At 35.4% G+C, this 26,548-nt stretch overlaps 1 protein-coding gene across 2 annotated transcripts; it reads left to right on the top strand.

Moving 5' to 3' along the window:
- Window positions 1-1,117: 1,117 nt before the first annotated feature.
- LOC120535776 (C-type lectin domain family 10 member A-like) lies at window positions 1,118-26,224 on the top strand. Of its 2 annotated transcripts, XR_005634970.1 has the most exons (4): window positions 1,118-1,329; window positions 20,534-20,676; window positions 21,669-21,769; window positions 25,336-26,224. XR_005634970.1 is itself a non-coding variant. In XM_039763835.1 (3 exons), the coding sequence occupies exons 1-3, from the start codon at window positions 20,653-20,655 to the stop codon at window positions 25,466-25,468; spliced, it is 258 nt and encodes an 85-aa protein (XP_039619769.1). In that variant the 5' UTR covers window positions 20,373-20,652; the 3' UTR covers window positions 25,469-26,224. The 2 variants fall into 2 exon arrangements, 1 of the variants encoding a protein (XP_039619769.1); XM_039763835.1 differs by lacking the exon at window positions 1,118-1,329 and having other exon boundaries at window positions 20,373-20,676.
- The last annotated feature ends 324 nt before the right edge of the window (window positions 26,225-26,548 follow it).

The raw sequence follows: 26,548 nt of genomic DNA, 5'->3' as shown, positions 1-26,548 counted from the left end.
GCAGCCACAGGGGGTCCCCAGGACCGAGTTTGAGAAACACTTTATGCCAAGTGTAGGTTTTATATATCGCGATTTGAACGTGGAAACGTTCTTACGCAACATTTCTTTGCATGCGCACTGTTTATACATGAGGCCCCTGATGACTTCCATGAATTAAATAGCGTGTTGGTTGAAAAAAGGTTGGAATATATAATTGTTGTGCACTGCGCCAGTGGAGAATGGTATTTTGCCTTAATGTGACTCTTTACTTTGGTTCCATATTTTAAGTGAATGATACATTAAACTTTTAGAACATTTTTTTATAGTTATTAATGACTATAGCACAGAGGAAAGTACAAAATGAGTAGAGGTTTTCTCTCCATTGCTAATCAAGCAGGTGCTGTTCCATTGCTTTCTGATTCCATCCATTGTCTCCAAATACATATATTCAAGACCCAGAATTAGAACTGTACATGAGGTAGTGCCACACAAGCCTCTGCATTAGGCCTTTGCAATCTGTGACAATTTTGTGCTTTAAATCAGGGGTCGCCATGTCTGGTCCTGGAGGACCGCCGTGGCTGCAGGTTTCCATTCTAACCCTTTTTTAATGAGTGCCCTGTTTGTACTTCTAATTGTTGTGATTTCATTTTAATTGACTTCCTTTGTTCCCCTGAATTTCTTCATTATTCATGTCAGTTGCTTCATTTCTTTCCTTAAATGACACCCAAAAAAAATGAAATGTGAAGAGAGGAAGCCAACAGATGACCAACTAAGTCACGGCCTTAAACTCCAACCAATTTCACTCTAACCAGTTGCTTAATTAGGTGCTAATTCTTGTTGTTACTTAAACCCGTTCTTTAATTCCATGGCTTGATGCTGCTCTTGTGGTGCCAATAGCAAACATTTCTGTAATTGTTGATTTTCTCTTTTCTATTCATCTTTTTTATTATCTGACATTGTATGATGGATACCAGTTGTTTTGGCTCATTTTGTATCTCATTATTGTTTGGCTGCTAATTAAGGAAAAAGGAACAATTAAGGGGTCAGAGTCTTCAAGAGCAAGTCAATTAAGATTAGTTCAAAAGAAGTTAATTAGCAGCAAAAACAAGTCACTAATTAAGAAAAGAGTTAGAATGAAAACCTGCAGCCACAGTAGTCATCCAGGGCAGGCTATGAACAAATACTGTGAAACATGTGTAATTAAATAACTGTAAACCAAAATTGAAATATAAAAAATGTCATAAAAACTTTTTGGAATTATTTAATTTGTTTTAGCTCCAGGAAACCAAACGACCAGTTCAGAACTGAACAATCATACTGGGGACTTTGTAGCACATCCAACAACTACTGGTAACTATTTGCCTTACTTGTTCAAACTCAGATGTATCATTTTTGAAATAACTAATAATCCTTATGACTTAGTAAAAAGTGAAATAATTAAAGGAACCCTTAATAGTTAATTTATGCTTTGTTTTCTTATAATGCCAAGACTTGAATGAAAACAAGAATTCTACAAAATAGTAGAAAATGCAATATTATCTACATTGAGTTATAAAGTATTGCTTTAAAATTCATGTGTAATAAACATAAATAAGTTAATTAAAAAAGAAAGACATTTTAGAATTTTAGGAAGTTATTTTTGTGCTGTTTAAAAAAAGTGAAAATTGCAAAATATTACAGTAATTCTTCTCAGTAATTATAACACACATATACTCACTTCATATGTGACATTGCCAATTTGGTGTATTATTAATATATTATTATAATGGTGCATTATTTTTAAAAACTTGTCTAAGATTCAGGTTTTCTTCATGCCTTTTACCCAATAAAGTCTGGACCTCTATGCCTCTGTATGGCATTTGAAAAGTGGATATAATTTTTAATCATTACTGCGTATTGCAATATTTAACTGCTTAACATAATCTCACATTCGTTTATGTTTGGTTTACCTCATTTTAGAAAAAGGTTGCTGCCAGCAATGGCTGCAACTAAATTACAGAATAAGGAGGAGAAAAGAGTCTGATATAGTAAAGAGAGAGGGAAATTGTCCTTTTTATAGAATGTAATCCAAGAGAGATTATTGTACCTAACATGACTGAAAAGGTTGTACAGCAAATGGGTGACTGTAAAATAAATGTTGTATTCAATAAAGTGAGAAAGGCAAAAATACTAAGCCAAGAAAAAGAGTGACCAATTAAAGTGTAAGCTGATGTTCATCTTAACTCTGTAAAGAAGACTCTTTGGTGATTATTCTATATTAAGAGCAAAAGGAGAACAGGGTGTGTCATAAGAACATTTAAAAACACTCGATTCATATCTATTGTGGGTCATAGCTTTCTTATACATATTAACTTTTATGAAAGTGCATAATAATATTAGAATAAAATTAATACAAAGACAGACATATTTTACACAGTAATCATCATTAGTCTAATATACAGAAATGAGCAATAAATTATTTTATTAAAATATCTCTGCCTTTTATCTCATACTAGATAGTTCTGAACAAACCTTCGTATGTTTTGCTTTATACCATACAGGAACAGAGATAAAAAATCAAAATTTGAGTACAGGATTTTTCTCTTTAACCTGACAAATAAGAATCTATATTGTGATAAGTACTGTATGTATTCATTCATTTTCTTAACTTTCATTTATCCAGTGCAAGATCATGGGATGGTGGAAACTATCCCAGGAACCAACTCTAGACTTGACACCAGTCAATCTCAGCACACTCACTCACACACTTGTATTAGCTTACAGTATATCAGGAACTTTTTGTAACAAGTAATCCAGGAAATCCAGTGCATAAATTATGCTGAAATGCCATACCATTTAATTTAGGCATGGCTTTTTCATGTAATAATTTTAATGAAATCGATCAAATTTATTCATTACTTTGCAATTTGGCACACAATAGAGTTCACTGCATTTCTTTCCCAAACCACCAATTAATCATACCTAAACTAAAATAAATCAAATCTCCAATCCGTTCCAAAGGGCAAAAGACGTCAAGTGTGTGAGTAAGAGGCTTTCCAATCACAACTGTACGCTCTCAACCAGCATCAATAGATCATAATCTAATATAAGTCTTCTACTTTCTGCTGCTCCCATTTAGGGGTCATCACAGTGGATCATCCATCTCCATTTATCCCTGTCTTTCACATGATTTTGGGGCCACGCTGACTGCCTTCATGCCCTCCCTCACCACATCCATAAACCTCTTCTTTGGCCTTCCTCTTCTCTTCTTGCCTGGTGGTTTCATCCTTAAAATCTTTTCCCGATGTACCCCTCATCTTTCCTCTGCACGTGCCCAAACCATTTCAATTTAGCCTCTCTTACTCTGTCACTAAACTGTCATACCTGTGTTGTCCCTCTAATATACTCATTCCAAATCCTGTCTACTCTCGTTACTCTTAGCAAAAATGAGTTTACTAGCATCTTCAACTCTGCCACTTCCGTCTTTTAATCAGTGCCACCGTATCCAAACCAGACAACATAGCTGGTCTCACTACCGTTTTATAGACTTTTCTCTTTCACTCTTGTAGATACTCCTCTATCACAAATCACTTCTGTCATTCTTCTCCACCCAGTCCACCCTGTCTACACTCTATTCTTCACACCTTGGCTGCACTTTCCATTGCTTTGGACTATTGAACCCAATTATTTAAATTTTTTGCCTTCCCCACCTCTTCTCATTGCAGTTGCACCCTTCCATCACCTTCCCTCTCATTCACACACATGTACTTGGTCTTACTCTTACTGACTTTCATTCCCCTTCTCTGCATTGCATACCTCCACCTCTTCAGGTTTGCCTCAACTTGCTCTCTATACTTACTACAGATCACAATGTCATCTGCGAATATCATAGTTCATGGAGACTACTGTCTGACTTCATCTGTCTAGCATTCTATGAACACTGCAAACAGAAAAGGGGCTCACATCCGATCCTTGATGTAATGATACTCTCAGCTTGAAACACACTTTCATTCCTACCTTCCTTTTATACATATCCTGCATCACCCTCACATACTTTCCGGCTGCTCCCAACTTCGTAATACAGGACCATAACTTCTTTCTTGGCACCCTTTCATATGCTTTTTCTAAGTCCACAAACATGCAATTCAATTCCTTCTGAATTTCTCTGTTCTTCATCAACACTCTTAATGCAAACATCATATCTGTACTGCTCTTTCCTGGCTTGAAACTATATTGCTGCGCACAAATCACCACCTCTCTCAGCCTAGCATCCATCACTTTTCCCCATATCTTCGTGGTGTAGATGATCAACTTTATACACCTGTAGTTATTGCAACTCTGCACGTCTCCCTTATTCTTGAAAATTGGTACTAATATACTTCTCCTCTCCTCAGGTATCTTCTTTTTTCAAGATTTTGTTAAACAATCATGTTAGAAACTCATGCCTCCACAGGTATATAGTCTGGGCCAACTGCTCTTCCACTTTTCATCCTTTTCATTGCTTTCCTCACTTCAGCTTTGCTGATCCCCAGCACTTCATAATTTACTATCTCCACTTCATCCAACCTACATTCTCTCTCATTTTCTTTTTTTTTTTTTTTTTTTTTTTTTTATTAATTTTATTACAATCAATACATAGCAATCAAGTTTTACAAAAAAAAGAATTATGCTAAGAACAGATCGATCCCCACCCTTGAGAGAGAGAGCAAGCCAAACGGTGTAAAATTTAAGGCTTTTAAAAATACCTAAATCAACAAATTCTCTGTGCTTTATAAAATCATTTCAAAATATTACTGATTAGATCCTGCCATGTTTTGAAAAAAGTCTGCACAGATCCTCTAACTGAGTATTTGATTTTTTCCAATTTTAAATAATATAACACATCAGTTTCCCACTGACTTAAAAGAGGAGAGTTTGGGTTCTTCCAGTTTATCAGAATAAGTCTGCGTGCCAACAGTGTAGTGAATGCAATCACAATTTGTTTGTCTTTCTCCACTTTAAGACCCTCTGGAAGAACCCCAAACACAGCTGTTAATGGGTTAGGAGGGATTGTGAGTCCAAGACTGTCTGAGAGGTAATTAAAAATTTTTGTCCAGAATAATGTTAATTTGGAGCAGGCCCAGAACATGTGACCTAGTGAGGCTGGGGCTTGGTTGCAACGTTCGCAGGTTGGATCATGCCCTGGAAACATTTTGGAGAGTTTTAGTCGAGACAGATGTGCTCGATATATAATTTTGAGTTGTATAATTGTATGCTTTGCATATGGAGCTTGAGTGAATTCTCTGCATTGCTACTTTCCACTCCTTTTCTGATATATTAATTGAGAGGTCATTTTCCCAGTGTCCTCTTGGATCTTTGAAAGGAAGGGATTGTAAAAGGATTTTATATATTGTAGAGATGGAGTCTAACTCCTTGAAATTGAGCAATAATTTTTCCAGCGTGGATGAGGGTGCAAGATGAGGAAAATCTGGAAGGTTCTGTTTAACAAAGTTCCTGATTTGAAGATAGTGAAAGAAATTTGTAGCTGGAATGTTAAATTTGGAATGTAATTGTTCATAGGATGCAAAGACGTTGTCTATATAAAGATCTCTAAGCAAGTTAATTCCAAATTTTTCCAGATATTAAAACTGCATATGTTTGTGAGGGTTGAAAGAGGTGGTTCTTTTGCAGGGTGCCACAGAAAGAAGCTTCTCCGTCTTAAAATGCTTTCTACATTGGTTCCAGATTCTAAGTGAGTGGAGCACAATTGGGTTATTAGTGTATTGCCGATAACGTGTGTTTATTGGAGCACAAAGCAAGGAATACAAAGAAGTACTGCAGGATTTTACTTCTATTGCGGTCCATGCCTGTGTATGTTCTTCTATTTGTGTCCAGGTTCTTATCGACTGTATATTTGCCGCCCAGTAATAAAACTGGAAGTTAGGTAGAGCCATGCCGCCTTCTGCCTTTTGTCTTTGTAGGGTCGCTCTTTTGATGCGTGGATGTTTAGAATTCCAAATAAATGAGGTTATTGTTGAATCTAATTGCTTAAAGAACGATTTATTAATGTATATTGGTATGTTTTGAAATAAAAAGGAGCTTAGGAAGAATATTCATCTTAACAGTGTTAATTCTTCCAGCTAGTGTGAGATGAAGGGTTGACCATCTATGCAAGTCTTGTTTAATTTTTTCCATACAGACACGAAATTTTGTTGATAAAGAGCTTTATGTTTACTTGTGATGTTTACCCGAGGTATTTAAACTGTTCTGCAATGATAAAAGGAAGGGTGTCTAATCTAATATTATATGCTTGCGAATTCACGGAAAGAGTACACTTTTATTCAGATTAATTCTGAGACCAGAGAGCTTTTGAAATTCTGTGAGTGCTGCTAAGACTGCAGGCACAGAATTTTCTGGGTCCGATATATACAGTACCATGTCATCTGCATATAATGAGATTTTCTGTTCCAGTCCTTCTCTGCTAATCCCCTTTATCTGATCAGTATTTCGACAATGTATTGCCAGTGGTTCAATGGCAATTGCAAACAGCAGTGGTGACAAAGGGCATCCTTGTCTTGTGCCACGTTCTAGTTTAAAGTAGTCTGAGCAAATGTTATTGATGCAAACTGAAGCTTCTGGGTTAGTATACAGTAATTTAATCCATGCACAAATGTTGGGCCAAACCCAAACTTCTCCAAAATAGTAAAAGGTATTTCCATTCAATCATGTCGAATGCTTTTCTGCATCCAATGATAATAATATTTCTGGGGTGTTTGATTTAGTTGGTGAGTATATTACATTAAACAGGCGTCGAAGATTTGAAGATAAGTGTCGGCCCCTAATAAATCCAGTTTGGTCTTGTGATATTACTGAGGGAGCACTTTCTCCATCCTTCTAGCTATGATTTTAGAGAGTATTTTAACGTCGTTATTCAGAAGTGAAATTGGTCTGTATGATGCACATTGTAATAAGTCCTTATTTTGTTTTGGAAAGACAGTGATTAGTGCTTGGCGAAAGGTTTGTGGAAGAGATTGGTTATCTCTGGCTTCTGTAAATGTTGCTAATAGGAGGGAGCTAGCTGAGCGGAGAATTTCTTGTAAAACTCTGCAGGGTAGCCATCAGGGCCTGCTGCTTTTCCACCTTGGAGTGACTTTATAGCATCCAGTAATTCTGATAATGACAGAGGTTTATCGAGCTCCTCCACACTAAAAGCGTCAATTTGTGGTATCTGTAATTTATCCAGAAATGCATTAGATTGTATATTGTCTTCTTTAAACTCAGTAGTATATAGGGATTTATAGTAGTCTCTAAAAGTGTACATTATATTTTTGTGTTCGATGATTTTATCTCCATTCGTGTTAGTAATTACGAGATTGCGTTGCTACATCTTGCTTGTGAATTTGTTGCGCTAAAAGCTTATTAGCTTTCTCTCCATGTTCATAATAATGATGTCTGGATTTGTAAATTAGTTGTTCGGTTTCTTTAGTTGTCAAGAGGTTTAATTCTGAATGTAGAGCCTGCCTCCTCTTATGTAGAGTCTCGCTTGGTAGTCTGGCATGTTCTTCATCTATTTTAGTAATTTCGCTTTTTATCTCTGCTACTTTCTTCGCGGATTTATTTCTGTGGGAAAGATATGAGATAATCTGTCCTCTTAAGAAGGCCTTAAGAGTTTCCCAGAGTATTCCTGCAGAGATCTCAGGGGATGTATTTGTCTCTAGAAAGAATTCAATTTGTTTGGATATAAATTCAGTACAATTCTCGTCAGCTAATAGAAGCGGATTGAGACGCCATCTGCGGGGTGAGTGTATGGGGCTTAGTAATTTCAGCTCCAAGATCATCGGAGCATGGTCTGAAATAACAATAGCATCGTATTTACAAGATTTAATCTTAGGCAAGAAGTTATTATCTATAAAGAAGTAATCAATCCTTGAGTAGCAATGATGTACTGGTGAGTAGAAAGAATATGTTCTTGAATTTGGGTTTAAAACCTCCAGGGATCTGATAAGTTGTGATCAGTTATAAACTTTGTAATTATCTTTGCGGTGTTAGTTGCGTTCCCCTGTGGAGGAAGTCTTATCTAAAAGTGGATTTAGAACACAATTAAAGTCCCCAGCCATTATAAGTTTATGAGTGTTCAGATTGGGAATGGATGCAAATAAATTTTGTATAAATTCCTTATCATCAACATTAGGTGCATAAACATTTATCAAAATCATTTTACAGTTAGATAAGTCTCCCATGACCATCACATATCTCCCTTCAGGATCCAATACTACATCTGATGCTACAAATGGTACTGTTCTATGTATGAGAATTCCCACCCCTCTAGTTTTCTTTGTAAAACTAGAATGGAACATTTGGCCAGTCCAGTCTTTTGCAGCGGAACTGATCCTTACTTAGTAAGTGGGTTTCCTGTAAAAATACTATTTTAGCATTTAGACCTGTTAGGTGAGAAAGTACTTTCTTTCTCTTTAATTCGTGATTCAGGCCTTTAACATTCCAGCTTACGAAGTTAACTGTCCCATCATGGAGACACTGATTCTGAGTTTTGGTGTCATATTATAGTCTTAACTGGAAGTGAAATAGTTTAGGTCTTAATTTCCTATTCCCCAAGAGTTGTTGCCATGCAGCTTATTATTACGTTGATAGTTATAATTATAAAGATTGAGATGATAGATTAGATATAGATCAAGCCTGCTCTCTTTCTCTTCCCCTTAACCCCCACCCTCCCTTTTTGCCTCCCCAGGTGAGGCTAAAACCCACTTCATGCAGTCCCAGTCCTCTGACATACCCAGAGACAGAGCACGTCCAAAGCACATCAAGCCCCCATGCAGTGGCTTTAAGGTTAAAAGATAGAGATATCTGTTACCAATATAGTCTTTAAAAGAAAAAAAAAAAAAAAAAGAATTTTGCACTTAATATATATATATATATATATATATATATATATATATATATATATATATATATATATATATATATATATATATATATATATATATATATAATCTTCATCAATTTTAGTGCATTAAGATGATATCCCCAGATAATAAACCCAGGTGATGGTGTTAAAGATGTGTCCAAAACAAGCATAACAAGTCTTAATGCAGTAATAGCAATAACAGCAAACCAAGGGTATGATATTGAACAGTCTCATTTAGGGTACACATGAAATAATTAGAAAAGAAAAAAGAGGAGGAAAACGTAATTAAGCACAATAAAACATAAACATTTAGCCCTAGTAATACTAAGTAATGATAAGTAATAAGTAAGTAATAATAATATAAGAATATGAGAATATATGCTGATAAAAACCCGTATTTTAAAACAAATAGATCAGACAGTAGATTATTAATCCTAGCTTTATCATTTACCGCCATGACTCACAATTATGTATCAGAATAGTCCGGGATCAGCTTTCTTAACTCATTTTCTGCCTCCTCCTTGCTAGCGAAAACATAGAAATGACCCTGCCATTCCACTTTCAGTTTTGCGGATACAGGAGGCCGTATTTGACATTGGCTTGCCGTAGCAGCTGTTTAATATTATAGAAGGCGGCGTTTGATAGCTGTTGCTGGAGAGAAGTCAGGAAGACGCGAATGTGGCAATCTTCATATATAATATCTTCCTTTTTTCCTGAGGAGTTCCATCACCTCTAACTTAAATGATAATCGTTCAAAGCGAACTATAAAAGATCTTGGTCGGGTCTGACGGTGTTTGATCAGCGTCTGTGTAAGCCGCTGCTATCTCAGATTCTGCTTTAAAGTCGCCCCGATTATTTTAGAAAAAAGTTCAGTTGCGAATTTCACCGGGTTTAAACTTTCTCGATTCTCCGGCAGGCCTTCAATTCTGACATTATACCTTCTATTCCCATCTTCTAAAGCAGCCAGTCTGTCTCCAAGTTTTTCTCCGAGTTTTTACATTCCGAACTGACATTTACTGCTCTTTCCTCGGCACTGGCAGCTAGATGTTCGCTATTTCGATCCGATTCGTGAATGTCTCACTAAGATGCTCCAATCGATCAGCAAGCGTGCTCAGTTTACCGAGTTTTTCTCAATGCGCTCTTCAATTTTACCCAGCACCTGTCGAAGTTCAAGTTGTACCTCTTGACGCAGCCTTTCATTTGCCTGTTGGATTTCCTGTCGCAGACATTCATTGGCCTGTTTCATCTCCTGTTTTAATTCCTGTTTCAGTCTCTCAAGTGCCTTTGCCGTTGCTTTCTCATTAGCCTTCTCGCTTTTCTTTATATCTTGCCTGAGCTCAGCGAGCAACACTTTCAGTTCAGATAGCTCAAATGTGCCTTCTTGTACCGTAGATGAAGCAGCAGACTCTGCTGAAGCTGGTGTCCCCGCTGCTCCAGTCCCGTAATTGCGTAACTGAAGCCGCGGACCTCCCGGCCTTTTCCAGTTTCAGGTAATCCTCTCCAATCGGCTAGCTATCCACATCTGCACTCACGATCGCACCTTCGCTCGCTCTCAGCGGCGGCGATGTAGCGGACCGTGGTCCCGAGGAGTCTGTACTTTCGCCCATCTGATCCAGGTCTGTCTCTGAGAGGCCGTATCTCGAACTAGGGCTTGCTGATCGCAGCTTGGATGTAGCTTTAGTCTTGATTCTTTGGACCCCCTTCTTGTTGGCCATGTTTATATGTGTTTACATATACTGTAGCGGTCCCTCTCGGGTTGAATAAATACAGGATATCTCAGAATAATAAGCAAATAATATGAAAAATAGCACCACTGCTAGCGGAGCTCCACTTCAGACGTCCATCTCTCGCATCGGACGAGACCAACTCTCATTTTCTATATTCATAATTTCTTCAAAGTACTCCTTCTATCTTTTCAATGCACTCTCCCTGCTTGTCAGCAAATTTCCATTTGCTTATCGCTTTGACCAACATCACATACTTTCCCGCTTTGAGTGCAGCTTCTCATATAGCTCAACATCTGGGTGTTGTATTGTGGGGCTCACTGGTGGTCTTTGAAGCCTGCAATGAAAAGTTTGTTTTTGTCAGTATTTTGTTATTATTTCTGAGCAATTAGTATCATAATTATACATAAATTGTACTCAAAAGAAAGGTGAGTACAGCTAACACAAGGGAAATCTGTTTTTATGTAGTTTACGTGTCAGTTCAGACATGAGATTTTTCCGACTTTTCCTGGATTTCTGACTTTTTTCCACCCAAAATATTTTTTCTGAGATCAGTGGGGTAGGGTTGCCATAAATGGTCATTACAAAACCTTGGGGTAATGGCGGCATGGCTACTATATAATGTTCTTAGTAAATTGTCACCCAACTTATTTTTTTTCAGCTTTCTAATTTTTCAAATATTTAGCATTTTGATTTATATACTTTTCAACCACTACACTTTGGCTTGGATATTTAAAACACTTTGTATAGTATTTAATATATAATTGTATCTTGCATTTAACATATTATATAGACTGGCCTTTTTTGTAAGCCGACACATTTTCTCTTTGTTTCTGCAAATAAAGCATGTTCATAGTGAAGTCTTGTTCAGTGATCTTTTATTATGCAGTATTGTATTTCTTTTGAGTCCTTAGACAAACAGGCCTTTTGAGTTCATAAGAAAGTTTTGTAATCACTTCAGTTTTTATTTTCTGGCACCTTCTGACTCATTGGTACAAGAACTCCCCCCCAATGATATACCATTCAACTCATCTTAATGTCTAGGTATGCAAGACGTCAAGATTTTTAGGATTATTTCCTATTTTTAGCCGTCTAGCCTCAATTTTGTAGGCCAATTTTAGACCATACTTTGTGCAGGAGATTACACCTTTATGATAAAGAATACATCAGTAGGTGTCTTCAACAAAAATGATCAGAAGCACGTGAAGTTGTGCATGTCACATCAGCCTACCTCAGGGGTTAACCCACTAATGGAATATAAGTAGTCAAAGTTACTCCTTTCCACAAAACTTCAAAAATATTAGTAATATACACATGTAGAGTATTGTTTTATGGTATTTTGAGGTTGCTGATCACCACCTAGCCCTCTCAAAACCACTCCCAGAAGTTTAAAAACAACAAATTTCAGGCATTAGCATGTGGGCAGTTATTTTCGAACAATTCAAGGTCCATAATTATGAATATGATGTTATTTTTGATCTTTTACTAGGGATCAAGCCCTTCAACTGCCCACTGTCATAGGGTGAAAATGACAAATTAGGACGGTTTATGCAAAGGCAGACCATTTTATTTATTTTAGTCATGGCTCTGCTATTTAAATCACTTGCCTCTGTGAACCATAAGGGATTGAGATTTTGTTGTTAATCATGTAGATGGCTTCTCCCAATTAATAAATACTGTTGTTAGCTAGCTAGTACATTGTTATCTCATACAGTGTGCTGCATTATTTAAAAAAAATTAGCTGTTGATAAGGTGAGACAACTAACCCCTTTAGCAATGTTTGAGCTGTGCCTGGCTTTATTTGCTGCTGGATTTCCCTCTTTAGTTTTCTGCTGCTCCAGAGCATTTGTGGCTTGCCTAACAAAATCAACAATATGGCCATTTTATTCTTTCAGCCTCAACATCTATCAAAGTATAGATAAAGAAGAAAAGATCAGATAATGATATAATATCCCTCTATCAGGAAGCATAATTCTAAAAAATGATACACAACACCCAAGCTTGGTGATCACATTGTTATAATCAGTTATTTTCTTCAATTTTTTTGCCTTCTTAATGAGACCTAAGTTGATGTTGTACATGGAAAATGGGGTTTTGGACCTCAATGAATTTGATTATTTAATCCATTTGTTGCCTTATGCAACTTTTAAAAAGCTGAATTTTTATAATGTCTTTTTGCGATGCCATTCTGTTTGAATTTGGCATTACCATTTTTAGCAAGACTTTGCCATGGCAATCCTTCCTAGTGTCACTCAGGAATGTGTGATGTATTTGTCAACATTCAGTATTTAGAATCTGTAGTTGAAGCAGACAGCTCTCTACACCTTGAAAACTTAACCACATAGATAATTAGTAACAACCAAGATTAAATTATTTAACCTAAGGGTGAACATTTTCTGTGAGACAATTACACTTTTCACTGTTTTTTTAAGTCATGTCATCTTTTGAAGAAAACATATGCAACGATGACTGCACCAGAGCATGGTTGTGTTTAGATAGATAGATAGATAGATAGATAGATAGATAGATAGATAGATAGATAGATAGATAGATACTTTATTAATCCCCAAGGGGAAATTCACATACTTCAGCAGCAGCATACTGATAAAAACATTATTAATTAAAGAGCAATAAAAGCGCAGTGCAAGTTAAAAAATGCAAGATGGAGAGTGTGATGCAGGTATAACAGTCTATAATCTTGTGTAGTGTTAATGTTTACCCCCCAGGTGGAACTGAAGAGTCGCATAGTGTGTTGGAGGAACAATCTCCTCAGTCTGTCAGTGGAGCAGGACGGTGACAGCAGTCTGTCGCTAAAGCTGCTCCTCTGTCTGGAGATGATACTGTTCAGTGGATGCAGTGGATTCTCCATGATTGACAGGAGCCTGCTCCATGCCCGTCGCTCTGCCACAGATGTCAAACTGTCCAGCTCCGTGCCTACAATAGAGCCTGCCTTCCTCACCAGCTTGTCCAGGCATGAGGTGTCCCTCTTCTTTATGCTTCCTCCCTAGCACATCACCGCGTAGAAGAGGGGACTCGCCACAACTGTCTGATAGAACATCTGCAGCATCTTACTGCATATGTTGAAAGACGCCAGCCTTCTAAGGAAGTATAGTAGGCTCTGTCCTCTGTTGCACAGAGCATCAGTATTGGCTGTTCAGTCCAATTTATCATCTAGCTGCACTCCCAGGTGTTTATAGGTCTGTACCCTCTGCCCACAGTCACCTCTGAAAATCACGGGGTCTTTGAGGGGCCTGGGCCTCCTAAAATCCACCACCAGCTCCTTGGTGTTCAGGTGTAGGTGGTTTGACCTTTTTGGCTCTGACTAGTGCTTATTGGTCATTTCATTTCATTTACTTTTTGCATGATTAAAGCATGATTGTGGAAAGAAATACAATACACTCCAAACAGGCACAGAGTGAAATGTAATGTGTTTGCTTTACCTTTAGGTAAGGCACATTCGGTGCACAAACAAATGGACATGAATTAAAATTTAATATGCCTTTGTATTGTATTCCAATATGGCACAAATTTTGTTTTATACTGAAAGACATCCTTAGTAGGATGCCAGTCGTTTGAACGCTACACATTTTGAAACTCATGGTGATTAATATTGGGTGTAATGGGGCTCTCTAACTCTGAACAAAGAGTTCCAAAAACCCAAGCAATCACCACAAAAAAGGACACCAGTGAAGTATGATGACAGAGAGAAGATAAATTTAAAAATTACAAAGAAAACAAACCAGCATCACTGGTCCTAACTTATTAAAGTCTGGCCTGTAGCTGTTATATGATTTGGCTTGCCAAATTACTCGCTGAACAAAACCACATTTCCACAAACATCTAAAACTCTCCTTCTCACCTCTCAGACTGTCTGTTGTTTATTCACTGTAGTCATAGTGTCTTCCTGCTGGGGAGATGTCTTTATATCCACCCAGGAATAACCTTCAGGCTCAATCTCCAGAAATACTTCATGTATACTTACCAGGAATATCCTGTGAAAGTCCGGTTACCTTCTTACTGGAACTCATTTTGATGGCTCTTGGAATCGCTGCATCCCTTTGCCCCAGTTTGTAATTAAAGGCCCAATCTCCTGTACTATATAGGAGCAATTGGTTTAGGGGGCATTCCTCTGAAGTAGTCCTTATCTATAAATATATAAATATGTCTATAAATATTCCTTCACTTTAATGCTGATGAAGTTATTGCTACAAGCTTATATGGCACATGGCATTATTACTAAAAACATCTCTCCAGTTTCTTATGTGGGAGCTTCTTTTACATTATGGACATTGCAGGGTCCATTATCTGTTGCATTTCCAGTCTATTTAAATTTCCAATATGTTATTACATTAAAAACAAAACTACAGTGATTCATGCAGTTTTTGTTGGAAATTGGAAGCTTTATTCTTTCACAAACACTACAAAAATGACTGGATGTCTGCTTTTTGAAAATACATACCCTTTATGTCGAAAACATGTAGCTACAACTATCTTTTTTGATTTCTGAATGTAGAAAGAAAAAAACAAAATTCCACATGGTCCTATAGATATTGGTTAATTCAGATAAAGCTTATTACAAAGAGAATTGTTTGGAAGGTAGATGTCTGTCACTTTCATGGTAAGCTGAAATAGGATAAAAATCCAAAATGATTGGGTTTCAAAGTAGTCACAAATATCAGGTACAATGTGGGTTACTGGAGGATAGAAATTTACAAACTAAGACTCATATAGACCATGCCTTCTTTTAAGATTGCACTGACAATTAGATAAAAAGATAATTCGATAATAATAGATAGGTTTGGTAGTATACTGTATGTGGGCTTGAGGAAAAGGCATATGTCGATGGATCAGTTTGTAAAAGAGTTAAATTATGTTCAGTGATCGGAGAAAGTGACGAAGGGATAGGGAAGAAGGAACTGATAAGTTGTGGTTCATTTCAAGAGGTGAATAATGTGCATTTTACTTATGTGCATAGCAGAGATCTCTTTCAACAATTTGTGAAAAATGCCATTTGTGGATGTATTCATTTGTGGAGTGCTCATTTATTAAAAAGTTTCTTCACTTTTTAGACATACAGTCTGAGAAAAACTGAGAAAGCAAGTTTTAGTGTTCCTGAAAATTAGTTTTAGATAAGTGTATAACAAAGGAGGTTTGCTTTGAACAGAAAGGTTTAATCCTGGACTTGCCTAAAGAAAAGGAAGGATAGTGGATAGAATATGCACATCAGTTGTAAATTTGTGAGACACTTGCAGACTGATTATTAAGCTACCACAATTGAGGAAGCAGCATCCACACAGGTATCGATAAATTTAATAAACACCTCAGATGTAAAGCCTACGTAGGAAGGAAACAATCTAAATGTTACTATAGTGGATTCTGTAGGGACTCAAGTAATAAGATGATTAAAACAGGTATTGAATTAGAAACAATTAATAGGGTGAACCAATTGCCATTTCTTGAAACTTTGTCAAAAATACTGTGGGGTTCACAGAGAAATGATGATCATGGTAATGATGGATGTGTCAGAAACCCAGAATTAAAGGCTGTCAAACAAATGGAAATAGTATTTATAGACAATAGTATATGAATGGTGATATTTGACAATACCCTAATTAATCTCCCAAATAAAGCTAAAGTAAGAGCTTAGTTAAAAGTCATGCTGGGGAATAACATTTATTCTTTATTTCCTCTTCTATATTAATGTTTAGTTCACTTTGGAGAGTGGAACATTTTTTACAATATCTCAAGGCACTGGTGTTAGGATAGTACCTTTGTTTTTAAGTTTTTCTTATTTTTTTTTTTTTGTCTTTTTTTATATTTTTCCTTTGTATAATTTTTGGTATTGGTATTTTTCTCATACCCCCTTTTCCAAAATGAATAGCTTAGGACCGTAAGGTGTTACCTGAAATTGTAGTCGTAATATTTCACAGATAAAATACAATTGGAAAATTTGCACATTACATAATGCACATGTTGCCAGCCTCAGACCTAGGGGAACCCAGGCCAGGTTCCAGCCAGTTTTGCTACAGAGTGTAGCCACACCAGTGAGGTGCCAAAAGCATAAAAGATGTAGGCAGCAGTTAGGAATTTCTGACCATACTTAATTTTATTCTGATTTGCCCATACGTATAATAATGCTTCAATCTCTAACTTGATCAACATGAAAATTGGTTAAACAATGCTACATACCAATTTCCTGAGGAAGATTACAAAGTAAAATCAAACACAAAGTCAAACAGATCTGAAGACCTACACCAACTATCTCTTCATGTTTCTACCTGAGCATTCTACAGTACAGACCTGTGCTGGGCAGTTTAATAAGAAGATAAAATTCTTTCAACATTTGATTCCAGTCCTTTCAGTATCTTTGTTGTGTTTCCCATGGGCAGGATGATAAAAATTGATGTAGTGGCACCATTTATGGCTCATCTTGTCTGGAGGCCATGCCATGCGAGGGGGGCTTTGTTATGATCTGTTATTTTTTTCATTAATTTTTTGTGGGTTACCCTGAACATATATAGACAAAATTGCATCTGTTTCATTTCCTTGAGGGTCAATGATTCCAAAAATAACATTAGTTTTCCATTATTGGATGATGTAATTGTAATTGGATTATGCAATGTAATGAGTGCCGGCATTTTGAAGCAGTAGTGTTGGGTTTTCCTTTAGCAATTACTTCCCCAAATCCTCTGTGAAGCATGATGACATGTATGATATCATTGACATAACAAAACTTAAGTCAGCATGGATGTTTCCTCCATAAATGAGATTAATGGGTGAAAAACCTAAACTTTGTGCTTAAGAAACCTCATTTATTGTCTTCCTGAGATATGGAAATTAAACTTTAGTTTTTGGTCTTTAATTTTTGGATTGTGTTTTCAGCTTTGACATTTTGATTGGGTTGATTTCCAATTTTTACCTTGGCTTATTCTGACTATGTTTATATCCCTTTCCTTATCATTAAAACTGAAATAAACTGATTAAAACTAAAAAAACTGATTGTCACCCTGAGTCAGCAAACCATCCCTTTTGGCTCAACATAATAAAACACAAGAAGCAACAGAAAAAGATTCATAAATAACATAATACAAAAACAAAAATTGAATCACAATAAAATACAGTACAATGAAAGCAAAAACAATAAAATAAATCAAAGACAATAAACTAAACAAATACAAAGAAAAAATAAAACCCTTGATTTATGAATAAAACCCTGGCTATATCATAGCATCTTCATCTATACATATATAAAAATGCAAAGTTGACTGATTGATTGTCTGACTAACTGACTCAATCACTGGTCAACAAAAGCACTATTTCCCATTTAGTTACAAAGCAGAATTTTGGCACTAGTGTACATCTAGGGTATTAGGTATTTACTAAGAATGGAAATTTCAATAAATCAGTATTTAAGGAGAATCCCCTGCAACAAAAGAAAAACTAAATACTCCAAAATCTCTGAAATGCTTAGACTAATTTGACTGAAATGTTATGACATTATAGAAAAAGGAAAATTAGCTGACATGTTTTTTTAACAATGTATTTATAATATGTTAAAATTATATTTATACCCCAAATTCCCATTATTCCTACTAATAACCTGATTCTATTGAAAACAATACAGTTTCCTATAAAGTTGTGTTTTCAATGACTATTAACAACAACCAGGATTAGTCACTAGAAAAGCAGTGTTACACTAATAGCAAATTGTATGTAGCATGTTCAAGAGAAAGGAGTTCCAGTCAACTAATATTAGCCCAGCCAAATATTGTATACAGAAAAGTAATTAGTTACATAGCACTTCTGCTAAAGCTAATTAAGTGATAACTGAAGCCCATTGTCTGGGTAGCATGGCTAGTTTAAAATAATTATTGAACAACAGCAGTTCTCTGATCACCCTGAAATCTATGGTGCCATTCCAACTGGCCCTGACCCTTTAGAGAGGAGCTGGAGAGGAACCCACATATGACCGGACCTTCAACGTCTGTCATCTAGGACACCTTATAATTCAAATTTGAAAGTACTCCAAGTAATATTCTGGAGAATAGGTTGGCATCCCATCCAAACAATGTTCTTAACAAGCTCCCCACTCCATAATGTGGTGAAGATCTAATTGTAATGTGCCTGATGCCTAGAATTCTATCAGTGTATTAGGTTAGTATTTAGTTAGCTTCACTATATTGTAAATACACAAAATTGTGATTGAAAATAACAAAACTATATAAACATATTTCATGTTGCCAATATATTTGTTAGTTAGTTAGCTTAAATAAAAGTGTGATGTGATAAACATCTTTATTAGTCCTTTCCTATTTTCTTATACATTTTTAATTTATTGCTGTGGCACTAGCAGCTATTGCTGACTTAATTAAGATCCTAGAGGCTCTTCCTCCATCATTGCATGTGGTATTAGAGTAGTTGGGCACATTAATGGGTACAGTCACAGCCCAGACCACCATACTATACAATGGCACAAAGGTGGAGTCCATTCAGTTGTCCGAAATCAGTCAGATTTTGACTATAATTATTCATAAAGACAGACTTTCCAGAGATTCCAGGACCACATTATGATAAACTCTAAATGCTTTCCCTCTCATCCCTTAAAACCAGCCCAAGTTCATTACTAGCTGAATCTTCTAGCTAGATTTCACAGATTTCTTCAGCTCTTCCTCTGTGAACAGTTAAGGTAGTTTTTATATATCTTTATACTACATTTCATTTACATTAGAAATGTTTTTTTTTATATATTAACAATGTTAGAGAATTAATACTTCTAAGGTACTGTTTCTTACCTGGGAGAAATGATGGAACAGTAGGTGTTTATTGCCTAACAGATTCATGAGAAGGTCTTGTACAATACCTTTTTGGGATTTGAATATTCTCCCCATATCTGTGTTTGTTTTCTCCCAGTAGTCCAGTAATTTTCCCACTTCTAAAAGATGTGTGTGATAAAAGAGTTGTAGGCTCTTAATTGACCTGTAGTATGTTGCATGTGATTGCCTGTGACAGACAGGTTCCTTATCCAGACACGTTTCCCACCTTGTGTCCAATGACACAGAGACACAAACAAGTTCCTCGTGACCCTGACATAAATTAACAGGTTAAAATAAAGATACATTAATGCTTACATAATACATAATATGTATTATGATACATAAATGTTCTGTGCTTTAGGAAACATGAACAGTGTTCCAGTAAAGCAAGCTTTCCTAAAAAGTTTTTTTTTTGGGGTGAGAAAATAGATTTTACTTCTGGCATTTCAAAACATGCAAGGACATTTGTCAGTAAGGGACATTTATGCCTAAGGTGCACAGAACAACATGACAGTGCCATACTAGGGGAACCAAATTTTAAAAGGCGTGCAGTAGAATGAGTGGGTCTTTGAAAATACTTAATGTAATTTAATATATTTACTTGAATAAACTGTATATATTTATATATTTGGATAGAGCTGAATAGTGACACCACGAAATATTTTAAAATGATCTGACATTACTTTATGATATAATTAAAATGATCATGTGAAAGGCTGTATGATGTAAATTTGATAACATAAGATAAATGGAGGAGAAAACTCACCAACAAATTGTTAGCATCATGAGTTTAAAGTAGAAAAGTTGGATATTAAGATAAAAGGATTGGGCATAACAGTGGACATTTTACATAAGGGGACCTGAGAGTAAACTAGTACAGGTGAAGTAGATTTTTCACAGCAGGTTACTTTACAAGTTGTTGTGTGGTTTAGTGGTTTGATCAACTGACTTCAAACCACAGAGTTACCCGTTGAAGCCCTGCTGTCAAATGTTGTGCAAGTGACTAAACCTTCCTGCACTCCATTTGTAAAACATATTCTATTATGTGCTGATCCTTTGAGTTTCATTGAACAAGGGTATCTTACTACTTTGTAAGAAAATACTTAATTTACTTTTATGCTATTTCTAACTTACAGCGAAAACGGAAGAAGGACAATGGTTAAAGCACAATGGAAAATCGTATTATTTTACAACAGAAAAACGCTCTTGGGATAACGCAAACACTTTCTGCAGGAAGCAAAGTTCAAACCTCACAATGATCAAGTCAACTGAGGAACTGGTAGGACTATTCTCTGTTGTATTTTTAATACTGAAGATATTTAGTTTAGTATAACTGTTCATTATGTAACCATTAGTAGTATACATAAATAATTTGTTATATTTGTATATTTTTATTTTGCAAATATCCATGGCATTTACCAAGAGCAATTGTTCACACAGAGTTACAAGCCCATTTGTAGACTGAGTTTAACATTAAAGAAAAAGTACAACTGTAAGTAGTGTAGATCAATTCGTAACAAAACAGATCAGGATGTAGATGTTTTATGATTACAAATGAAGGGCCAGGAACATTTCAGAGAAAATTATGTACAGAAAATGCAACAATTTAAATAACGCCATTTTGGACTTGTTACATATATTTCTTGTTGATTATGGACAAGTCAGTTATTCCTTACCATAACCTACTTTTTTTGAGTTTCCTGTTACAGTCTTCTCTTTTCTGCTGCAGTATATTTCACAGCCAGGCCAGTTACAGCCTATAGTCAGTCACAAATGCACTTCTTTAACTGGTTCTTGTAGATTACACTGGTGATTAAAAGATGTTCTCAGCAGACAGAACACACAAGGAGTATAAATAGCATTTGTACCAATCGTAATGTCATGAACATTGTAATCTAAAATCTCTTAAGAAAATCATCAATCTCCTTTTTGTCTCCTCTCCTCCATGGCAGAGTGTTCAGAACATTACATTTGAAAAATTAAATTTTAGTGTTCAAAGACATTTTGGTCTGAGTTTGATAGGTAATACATTTTAGATGTCATCTAAAGCAATATAATGTTTTGCATGTAATGTGGCTGTACCTACGTGATTCAACAGATGCGTCCATTAATCCATTGACGATTTTCTGAACCACTTATCTATTTCTTAGACACAGGGAGGCAGTGCCTTTCCCAGCAACTTTGTGTGCAATATAGGAGGTAACCGTGGACAAGGTGTCATAACTTAAAAGGATGTATTAAGTAGTAATTCTCATTATTTTATCTTTAAAGAATTTCATAATGAATCACACTGTTAGAGAAATATGGATTGGATTGAGAAAAGAGAATGAAAAATGGAATTGGATCGATGGAACAACTTTTCAGAACAACATGTAAGACATTCAGTTATTTTCTTCATTGATGTTAAAGCAATAATGTTCATGAATATGTACAACTTCAGCTTTACTTTTTAAAATTAATTTAATGTGTTTTACTATTAGGGTTTCTGAAAACAGTTGCTACATGGTAAATGTGGACCAGTGTATGTTAATAAAAATGAAATTTGGGCATCAGAAAGTAAAACTTCAATCAATAAAACAGCAATAAGTAAAATGTTAGAAAAAATAACAGACGCCTGTCTGCTTGCTCTGTCTCATTTGTCATTCCAACAGATGGTACATTACAAACAAGTTTTATTACTAATTGAAAGCAGATATGATCACACAAATTATTTTTGTGTTAATTAACTAAATACTATTAAAGCATTCATGAGCTCAAGAATAAAAAGAAGACTATGCTACCAGATGAGAAATACAAAGTCTTTATTGAAGGAGAGATTATTAGGATAGGTTTGGGTGGAGTTTCATTGATAAGTATGAATTACATTTATAGCTGCATTTGTCCCAAATTATCAAACTTCTGCAGCTTTTAGTTTGTTTCATATGATGATTCAGGCAATAGTGTGACATGTGTTCAAATAATTCCACGGACCAAATATTCGTTTTTAAATGTTTTAGTAAAAATTCAAGGCAAAACGATTCAAAAATTGACATTAAAGAAAAGAAAAGTCCTTGTTTAAGAAAGTTCTTTTTAAAGCTTTTTTATCTTGTTTATGTTTCTCTATATTCACTCATACAGTTGTACTTTTATATCAAAATTGTCAGAAAACTGTATACCAATCTATTTGCAAGTATATCTAACAGTCCATGTTAGCAGTAAGTCTATTTCCTAACTGGTTTAATTAACACCCAATTTTACAGACAAAGCAAGGAAAGTTCTATTTCTTGTTAATTTACATGGGGAATAAGACTATACCATATTCTAGGTTGCTATAAGAAACTAATATTCTATTATTGAATTTAAGCAAAATCTTAAAGTTTAACTTTAACATTACTTTCTAAGATTGGCTCTTACAACACTGTTAATCTTTATTAAGGACAGTATTATGAGTGACAGTCAAATGTTGTTTAGTGAGATTAACGTCACCAGCAACATGAACAAAGGTCAAAAATGCACGCTTTTGGATTAGAAAATTCAAGGCTTAAATTAATATACACAACTATACAGGCCTCCGATATAAATCTAAAATCACTTTTCTCCAGTTAAAAAAATGAGCAGGAGAAATGATTGGCTGAGGCCAATTATTGAACTTGACAATGCACATTTTATGAGTAGTATGACACGAAGAAGACAGGCAGATGACTACTGGGAAACAGAGACATACAGGCAGATGAATCATTCTTCATTACGTTTTCCATTAACAGAGAAATTTCTGCATTTAAATATAAAAGTGTTGACAGCATTTATTTGCATAGTTTAGCTACAGTCATTCCCATGTAAGGAAAGGCCAACACTAAGCAGCAGTTAGCAAGTCTTATCTTCATTATCAGTATCATCATCCCGTGCTGCAGAGAGGGTGTATTTCAGACAGAGAATGTCTTTTTACACAGAGAACATTCAGTCATTCTGTAACTGAACAGCTTGATGAGTAACGTCAGTGAACTTATTGATATGCCAAGTATCACATTCATCTTCACAAGTCACCACAAGACATGAATTGTTTGTTTTAGTTTAGCCTATCAGAAGGATACCAACTCATTTGAAAAGTCTAGTAGACCCAGATTGGGCATCTACAGAAATAAAGGAGATGGTATAAGAAAGAAAATGCCATATGTATAGCATAACAGGTTTTTGTTTTGCTTTTTACTATGTGCAGTATTTCTATAATTTGTTTTTACATTGCTTATCAAACAAACAGCAGGATTTGTGTAATAAGATGTACCTTGTCGCACTTAGGATGTTTAACATGCTGGCATATTGTACTCAATTTAACATCAATGAGCATATCTGTTAGAAGATGTAATAAACTTTGTCTAGTTTAATATTTTCAATTGCATTGACTTCCAAAATCAGAGGACATGAAACATTTCCATCCACATTGGAGCAGATGCTGTTGAAAGAGTGAGCAGCTTTAAATTTCTTGGAGTGACTACCATTGATGAACTGAAGTGAGTGCACAACACATTTCGTCTTTTGTTAAAAAGGCTCATTAGCACCTCTACTTTTACAGATGCCTGAGCACAACTTGAATTTCTGTATGATTTGGTGTACAGTGGAGTCCATTCGCACTGAGTGCATCACATTCTGCCAGCGTGTAAAGCAATTCAGGGGGTAGTGAATGTCATATACAACACTTGTATAAAGAACCTCAGCCATCTTGCACAGCCACTTTCCTCACTCCTCCAGTCTTGCAAACTTTGTAGGACCTTTGACACTCTCACCAATAGATTCAGGAACAGTTTCTACTCATATATCAAACAGTACATATATAGAGTGAATAAACCACAAACAAAAGCATCAAGGGTTGGGACATCGGATGACTGACGGAAAAACAAAAACAACAAGTTTACCTAAAGATCATGGTAACATCTTTTCAGATATTAGTCCAATGCCAGACAGACTCAAGATGGTGATTGAGCCCATTATGAGGCAGAAGAGGAGGAAGGGCTGGGATCAGGTGATGTTGTTGAGCCTTTGATCTTCAGATCTACAGAAAAAGAGGAGAGGCATTAGGTGAACACACTGACTATTGACTCAGAGTAGTATTACCATTTGATGAGCCTTGTAGTTGTCTCCAAAGTGCATGCGTGTATATACAAATAATTAATTTTTTTGGATTGTATTTTCCATCTTAGGAGACATGCAAAGCATAGTACAGTTTGTTTTGTTTTTTAAAACTTATTTTTGTAAACCCGAGCACAACATTGTTTGTTCATTAAAATGCATTATAGAATTATATATAATATTATAATAACTTTATTATAATAAAAGAAGTAAACACTTTTGATTAAAAAAATTACTGTAACATTTCTAACTATTATCTGTCATCTCTGCACTAGATTTTCTTATCTTAGCTCCTAGCTTATCTAGTTTATTTAAGTTTATCTCCCATCTCTCATTTAATACCTCCTACTATACAGATAATTTAAAAATCACTAATTGATAAGTACAGAAATTGAATTGCTTTCTGTCACATTTTTACATGTTCTTATTGTTCCTTTTGTGGATTCCCTTCTGAGACTGGCTTTCTTTTACATTTCCAAGAAATGCTAAGAATTGTTGTCAAATATGAACTGGTATGCTGTCTTGGGTGGGGTCCATACTTTTTTCTGCTTTTCCTGGCCAATAAATCTGGAGTTAAAGAATACAACAGCATATGATAATTCTTTATTATTGGCAAATATCAATTGAAAATATAATTATGGGTAGGTTTCTTTTAATAATGCCTACAATAACTTGTACTGACAAAATCTTCAGGATACTATACAGTATTTAAATGTATAAATGAGTAAATAAAGCTTAATGTAAATATTTGTGATTTACATTTTGTGCCAAAGCTTTGAACACCAATCTTTTTCCATTTGTGTTTTTCTTTACTTTTCTTTACTTTTACTTACAGATTTAAAGAAGGTATTCAGCAAGTGAAGGCTGGGATGGACTGTGTTATGATAATGAAATCTGGTTTGATGTATGCAGCACCTTGCAAAACTCGTTATCACTGGGTCTGTGAAAAGATAACATTACAGAAGTGATATATTATCTAGGTGTATTAAAAATATATACGTTTTCTCTGTCATTTATATTTATTTAATATACTTTCTTTAATTTATTTTTAAATGTTTTGGCTTCAGGAGATGTTGAAGAAAACATTAATGTCAAGTGTAAATGTGTTATTCATTTAAAATAAATCAATAAATAAATAAAGGCAAAAACACAAATAAATTGTTTAAATATTTTAAAGGTATTTACTTTTATGTATTATTTTACCATAAGTACAGTCCCTTTGCATATTTTTGCTTGTTAAGTTTTAGTATGAAAACAACCATACTACTGATATCATGGGGTCTGGTCAGATGGTTGTAGTCGCTGAAAGTCGGGAACGACAAAGAAATGGAAACCAATATAAAATAAAAAGCAATTTCTTTATTCTTGGTGAGTTAGAGAGACTGCAGCCTCAAAGCCCCCCTGCTGTCAATGCCTCCAGTCTCTGGCTGGTCAGAACAGACAATCTGCTAATATAAGAGAAAATTCCTCTCTTATATTACCTAACTAATTCATTAGCCAAAGAGAAAAAACATGACAGTTCATTTTGAGGTCATACATAGATTGCTTTAAGTTACGTTTACATCCTGATTATTACATGCAAGAGTGCACAGAGTTTCTTATCCAAATAAAGAGCTATTAGGGCACTCACATTCCAAAAAATACGCTGTCATCAGCACACACACACAAGACCAGTTTAAAGCAGTTTCTTATAGTCAGCATTTTCTCATAAATGAACGCAAGACAGTCTCATATTCTGTGCATAAACTTAATTCCTTTTCTACCTAAATGAAGATCAAATCATATAGAAGTAAAAAATCATATAGCTCTCTGCAGCATGATTAATATAAAATACAGTCCTTGAGTTGAATACTTAAAATCATTAAAGTTAATAATGTTTTTTCTTCCTCATGGTCTACATATACTACCATGAAGGTCTCCTTTGAATTTGATCCTTTTGAAATGTCCGGACTTTAAAGTTGCATGCCTTTCAGAGTATATATTGTTTCTTTGTCCTCCTGTTTGTATGTTTAAGGCAGTTAGCTTTTCTCATTTTTTTGCATTGTGTT

This window comes from Polypterus senegalus, chromosome 9, assembly GCF_016835505.1.
Source record: "Polypterus senegalus isolate Bchr_013 chromosome 9, ASM1683550v1, whole genome shotgun sequence".
In the NCBI taxonomy this organism is placed as follows: Eukaryota; Metazoa; Chordata; class Cladistia; order Polypteriformes; family Polypteridae; genus Polypterus; species Polypterus senegalus.
Note: the sequence above shows the minus strand (reverse complement) of the source record. Positions and strands in the feature narration are given on the sequence as shown.